This window comes from Haemorhous mexicanus, assembly GCF_027477595.1.
Source record: "Haemorhous mexicanus isolate bHaeMex1 chromosome 32 unlocalized genomic scaffold, bHaeMex1.pri SUPER_32_unloc_2, whole genome shotgun sequence".
NCBI lineage: Eukaryota > Metazoa > Chordata > Aves > Passeriformes > Fringillidae > Haemorhous > Haemorhous mexicanus.
The window spans coordinates 29,150-35,577 of NW_026775983.1; the positions used below are offsets into that span (position 1 = coordinate 29,150).

Below are 6,428 nucleotides of genomic sequence, written 5' to 3' on the forward strand. Positions count from 1 at the left end.
GGTGGGATCAATATTGGCCCCGCCCCCTCTCGAGGCGTGGGAACGGAGAAACCCCGCCCCCACAAAGCAAAGCCACGCCCTCTTTGCCAAATAGAGCGGGGGGAGGGGCGCATCCCCCCCTCCAGCCCCTCCCCCACTATCGCGACAGGCACTGGGTGGGGGAGGGGCCCCGCGAATCTCGCACTTGAAAGGGGGGAAGGGGGTGGGACCGAAAAGGGGCGGGGCTGAGCGGAACCGGAAGTGACGTCGGCGCGGGGGAGGGGAGCCGGGAGGTAAACACGGCCCCGCGGTGGGGGGTGGGGGAGGGGAAGGGGCAGATTTTTTTGGGGGGGGGGGTCCCGGCTCGGGGTGGGGGAGGGGCGGGGGGTTCCCCCTGCCCCCTCCCCCCATTGATCTCCCCTCCCCTCCCCCCACAGATGCGCCCGGCGCTGTCGCGGGCGGGTGGGGGAGGGGCGCTGCCCCTCCCCCCCCCTCAGGTGCTGCTGCTGCTGCTGCTGCTGCTGCTGGGGCCGCCCCTCCCCCTCCCCCCGCTGCGGGGATTTGGGGCGGGGGTCGCGGGGGTGGGGGCGGGGGGGCCGTTCCGGCCCGTGGTGATCGTGCACGGCCTGTTCGACAGCCCCAGCGACTTCCGGCACCTGCGGCAGTTCATCAACGAGGTGGGAGCCCCGCCACCACCCCCAGAATGTCCCCAAAACACCCCAAAACTACCCTCAAAATGTCCCCAAAATGTCCCCAAAATATCCCCAAAATACCCCCAATATATCACTAAAATACCCTGAAAATATCCTAAAAATACCCTGTAAATATCCCCAAAATGTCCCTAAAATACACTGAAAATATCCCCAAAATACCCCCAAAATCTAAAATACACTGAAAATATCCCCAAAATACCCCCAAAATATCCCCAAAATATCACTAAAATATCCTCAAATATCCCCAAAATACCCCCAAAATATCCCCAAAATATCACTAAAATATCCTCAAAATATCCCCAAAATATCCCCAAAATATCTCCAAAATACCCTGAAAATATCCTAAAAATACCCTGTAAATATCCCCAAAATATCCCCAATATATCACTAAAATATCCTAAAAATATCCCAAAAATATCCCCAAAATATCCCCAAAATATCACTAAAATATCCTAAAAATATCCCTTAAATATCCCTAAAATATCCTAAAAATATCCCAAAAATACACTGAAAATATCCCCAAAATGTCCCCTAAATATCCCCAAAATATCACTAAAATATCCTAAAAATATCCCCAAAATATCCCCAAAATATCACTAAAATTTCCCCTAAATATCCCCAAAATACCCCAAGAATACCCCCAAAATATACCCAAAATATTCTAAAAATACCCTGAAAATGTCCCCAAAATATCCCCAAAATATCCCCAAAATGTCCCTAAAATATCCTAAAAATACCCCCAAAATACCCTGAAAATATCCTTTAAATATCCTAAAAATGTCCCCAAAATATCCCCAAAATACCCCAAGAATATCCCCAAAATATCCCCAAAATATCCTAAAACTACCCTGAAAATATCCCCAAAATATCCCCAAAATACCCTGAAAATATCCCCAAAATATCCCCAAAATGTCCCCAAAATATCCCCAAAATATCCCCAAAATGTCCCCAAAATATCCCCAAAATATCCCCAAAATGTCCCCAAAACCACCCCTAAAATATCCCCCAAATATCCCCAAAATCCCCTGAAAATATCCCCAAAATATCCTAAAAATACCCCAAAAATATCTTAAGTACACCCTCAAAATCACCCCCAAAATATCCCCAAATCACCCCAAAAATATTCTCCAAAAATATCCCCAAAATATCCCCAAATCACCCCAAAAAAATCCTCCAAAATATCCTAAAAATATCCCCAAATCACCCCAAAATATCCCCAAATCTACCCCAAAAATATCCTCCAAAATATCCTAAAAATATCCTCAAATCACCCCAAAATATCCTCAAATCACCCCAAAAAAATCCTCTAAAATATCCTAAAAATATCCCCAAATCACCCCCAAAAAATCCTCTAAAATATCCTAAAAATATCCCCAAATCAGCCCAAAATATCCCCCAAATCACCCCAAAAATATTCTCCAAAATATCCTAAAAATATCCCCAAATCACCCCCAAAAATATTCTCCAAAAATATCCCCAAAATATCCCCAAATCACCCCAAAAATATTCTCCAAAAATATCCCCAAAATATCCCCAAATCACCCCAAAAATATTCTCCAAAATATCCTAAAAAATATCCCCAAATCATCCCAAAATATCCCGAAATCACCCCAAAAATATTCTCTCTAAAATATCCTAAAAATATCCCCAAATCACCCCAAAATATCCCCAAATCACCCCAAAATAACCTCAAATCACCCCAAAAATATTCTCTAAAAATATCCTAAAAATATCCCCAAATCACCCCAAAATAACCTCAGATCACCCCAAAAAAATAATCTAAAATATCCTAAAAATATCCCCAAAATCACCCCAAAATACCCCCAAATCACCCCAAAATATCCTCTAAAATATCCTAAAATTATCCCCAAATCACCCCAAAATACCCCCAAATCACCCCAAAAATATTCTCCAAAAATATCCCCAAAATATCCCCAAATCACCCCAAAAAATCCCCAAATCACCCCAAAAATATTCTCCAAAATATCCTAAAAATATCCCCAAATCACCCCAAAAAATCCCCAAATCACCCTAAAAATATTCTCCAAAATATCCTAAAAATATCCTCAAATCACCCCAAAAATATTCTCCAAAAATATCCTAAAAATATCCCCAAATCCCCCCAAATATCCCCAAATCACCCCAAAAATATCCTCTAAAAATGTCCCAAAAATACCCCCAAAATTTCCCATTTTTGGCCTTCCTGACCCCATTTTTCTGTGTCCTGACCCCATTTTTGGGATCCCCCCTCCCCATTTTTGGGGTCCCCCTCCCCATTTTTGGGGTCTCCAATCCCATTTTTGGGGTCCCCCTCCCCATTTTTAGGGTCCCTCACCCCATTTTTGGGGTCCCCAATTCCATTTTTGGGGTCCCCCTCCCCATTTTTTGGGGTCCCCAATCCTATTTTTGGGGTCCTAATCCCATTTTTGGGGTCCCCCCTCCCCATTTTTGGGGTCCTAATCCCATTTTTGGGGTCCCCCTCCCCATTTTTGGGGTCCCCAATCCCATTTTTTTGGGTCCCTCACACCCATTTTTGGGGTCCCCCAATCCCATTTTTGGCCTTCCTGACCCCATTTTTCTGTGTCCTGATCCATTTTTGGGGTCCCCCAATTCCATTTTTGGGGTCCCCAATCCCATTTTTGGGGTCCCTCTCCCCATTTTTGGGTCCCCCTCCCCATTTTTGGGGTCTCCAATTCCATTTTTGGGGTCTCCAATCCCATTTTTGGGGTCTCCAATTCCATTTTTGAGGTCCCCAATTCCATTTTTGGGGTCCCCAATCCCATTTTTGGGGTCCCTGACCCCATTTTTGGGGTCCCCCAATCCCATTTTTGGGGTCCCCCCTCCCCATTTTTAGGGTCCCCTCACCCCATTTTTGGGGTCCCCAGTTCCATTTTTGGGGTCCCCAATCCCATTTTTGGCCTTCCTGACCCCATTTTTGGGATCCCCCTCCCCATTTTTGGGGTCCCCAACCCCATTTTTGGGGTCCTAATCCCATTTTTGGGGCCCCAATTCCATTTTTGGGGTCCCCAATTCCATTTTTGGGGTCTCCAATCCCATTTTTGGGGTCCCTCTCCCCATTTTTGGGGTCCCCAATTCCATTTTTGGGGTCCCCAATTCCATTTTTAGGGTCCCCAATCCCATTTTTGGGGTCCCCCTCCCCATTTTTGGGGTCCCCAATCCCAATTTTTGGGTCCCCCTCCCCATTTTTAGGGTCCCTAATCCCATTTTTGGGGTTCCTGATCCCATTTTCGGGCTCTCCAATCCCATTTTTGGGGGTCCCCAATCCCATTTTTGGGGTCCCTGACCCATTTCTGGCTGCCCCAACCCCAATTTTCGGGGTCCCTGATCCCATTTTTTGGGGTCCCCGACCCCGTTTTTGTCCCCCCAGAGCCACCCAGGGACAGAGGTGACCGTTCTGGACCTGTTTGACCGGGGGGCGTCCCTGACCCATTTCTGGGGTCCCTGACCCATTTCTGGCTGCCCCAACCCCATTTTCGAGGTCCCTCACCCAAATTTTGGGGTCCCTACCCCATTTTTGGGGGTCCCTGATCCCATTTTTGGGGTCCCCGACCCCATTTTTGTCCCCCCAGAGCCACCCGGGCACGGAGGTGACCGTTCTGGACCTGTTTGACCGGGGGGCGTCCCTGACCCAATTTTGGTGTTCCTAACCCCATTTTTGGGGTCTCTCACCCCAATTTTCGGGGTCCCTGATCCCATTTTTGGGGTCCCCGACCCCATTTTTGGTCCCCCCAGAGCCACCCGGGGACGGAGGTGACCGTTCTGGACCTGTTTGACCGGGGGGCGTCCCTGACCCAATTTTGGTGTTCCTAACCCAATTTTGGGGTCCTTGACCCATTTTCGGGGTCCCTCACCCCATTTTCGGGGTCCCTGATCCCAATTTTGGGGTCCCCGACCCCGTTTTTGTCCCCCCAGAGCCACCCGGGCACGGAGGTGACCGTTCTGGACCTGTCTGACCGGGGGGCGTCCCTGACCCATTTCTGGTGTTCCTAACCCCATTTTTGGGGTCCCTCACCCCCATTTTCGGGGTCTCTCACCCCATTTTTGGGGTCCCCCGACCCCGTTTTTGTCCCCCCCAGAGCCACCCAGGGACGGAGGTGACCGTTCTGGACCTGTTTGACCGGGGGGGCGTCCCCTGACCCATTTCTGGGGTCCCTGACCCATTTCTGGCTGCCCCAACCCCATTTTCGAGGTCCCTCACCCAAATTTTGGGGTCCCTACCCCATTTTTGGGGTCCCTGATCCCATTTTTGGGGTCCCCGACCCCGTTTTTGTCCCCCCAGAGCCACCCAGGGACAGAGGTGACCGTTCTGGACCTGTTTGACCGGGGGGCGTCGCTGACCCAATTTTGGTGTTCCTAACCCCATTTTCGGGGTCCCTGACCCCATTTTTGGGGTCCCCAATCCCATTTTCGAGGTCCCTCACCCCATTTTCGGGGTCCCTGATCCCATTTTTGGGGTCCCCGACCCCGTTTTTGTCCCCCCAGAGCCACCCAGGGACGGAGGTGACCGTTCTGGACCTGTTTGACCGGGGGGCGTCGCTGCGGCCGCTGTGGCTGCAGGTGGCCGGGTTCCGGCAGGCGCTGGCCTCCGATCATGGCCAACGCCGCCCACGGGGTGCACCTGCTGGGCTACAGCCAGGGTGGGTGGGGGGTCCCGAGACCCCCGGGGGTGGGGGAGGGGTCCTGAAGGGTCCTGGGGGGTGCACCTGCTGGGCTACAGCCAGGGTGGGTGGGGGGCTGAGACCCCCGGGGGTGGGGAGGGGTCCTAAAGGGTCCTGGGAGTGCACCTGCTGGGCTACAGCCAGGGTGGGTGGGGGTCCTGGGGGTCGGGGGTCATGGGGAGGGGTCCCAGGGTGTTCACAGGGGTCACCTGCTGGGCTACAGCCAGGGTGGGTGGGGGGTCCTGGGGGTCAGGGGTCATGGGGGAGGGGTCCTGAGGGTCCCAGGGTGTTCACAGGGGGGCACCTGCTGGGCTACAGCCAGGGTGGTGTGGGGGTCCCGAGACCCCCCGAGGGTGGGGAGGGGTCCTGAGGGTCCCAGGGTGTTCACAGGGTGCACCTGCTGGGCTACAGCCAGGGTGGGTGGGGGTCCCGGGACCCCCGAGGGTGGGGAGGGGTCCTGAGGGTCCCAGGGCCATGGGGAGGGGGCGCCTGCTGGGCTACAGCCAGGGTGGGTGGGGGTCCCGGGGGTCAGGGGTCATGGGGAGGGGTCCTGAGGGTCCTGGGGATGCACCTGCTGGGCTACAGCCAGGGTGGGTGGGGGTCCCGAGACCCCCGAGGGTGGGGAGGGGTCCTGAGGGGTCCCACAGTGCCCACGGGGTGCACCTGCTGGGCTACAGCCAGGGTGGGTGGGGGGCTGAGACCCCCGAGGGTGGGGAGGGGGTCCTGAGGGTCCTGGGAGTGCACCTGCTGGGCTACAGCCAGCGTGGGTGGGGGTCCCGAGACCCCCGAGGGTGGGGAAGGGTCCTGAGGGTCCCAGGGCCATGGGGAGGGGGGCACCTGCTGGGCTACATCCAGGCTGGGTGGGGGCTGAGACCCCCGGGGGTGGGGAGGGGGTCTCAGGGCCATGGGGAGGGGGCGCCTGCTGGGCTACAGCCAGGGTGGGTGGGGGTCCCGAGACCCCTGGGGGTCAGGGGTCATGGGGAGGGGTCCCAGGGTGTTCACAGGGGGCACCTGCTGGGCTACAGCCAGGGTGGGTGGGGGTCCCGAGACCCCCGAG

General features: G+C 53.8%; 1 protein-coding gene across 1 annotated transcript; it reads left to right on the forward strand.

The window, feature by feature from the left end:
- The first annotated feature begins 194 nt into the window (after positions 1-194).
- On the forward strand, positions 195-5,741 carry PPT2 (palmitoyl-protein thioesterase 2). The gene is made up of 4 exons (XM_059837336.1): positions 195-272; positions 417-656; positions 5,196-5,350; positions 5,690-5,741. The coding sequence occupies exons 2-4, from the start codon at positions 417-419 to the stop codon at positions 5,739-5,741; spliced, it is 447 nt and encodes a 148-aa protein (XP_059693319.1). The 5' UTR covers positions 195-272.
- The last annotated feature ends 687 nt before the right edge of the window (positions 5,742-6,428 follow it).

Bases quoted from the DNA above. Each gene is read 5' to 3' on its own strand.
- PPT2 (XM_059837336.1), top strand. From the start codon at position 417: ATGCGCCCGGCGCTGTCGCGGGCGGGTGGGGGAGGGGCGCTGCCCCTC. The intron at 657-5,195 runs GTGGGAGCCCCG...TTGTCCCCCCAG, and splicing joins TGCGGCAGTTCATCAACGAG to AGCCACCCAGGGACGGAGGT. The intron at 5,351-5,689 runs GTGGGTGGGGGG...GCTGGGCTACAG, and splicing joins CCTGCTGGGCTACAGCCAGG to CCAGGGTGGTGTGGGGGTCC.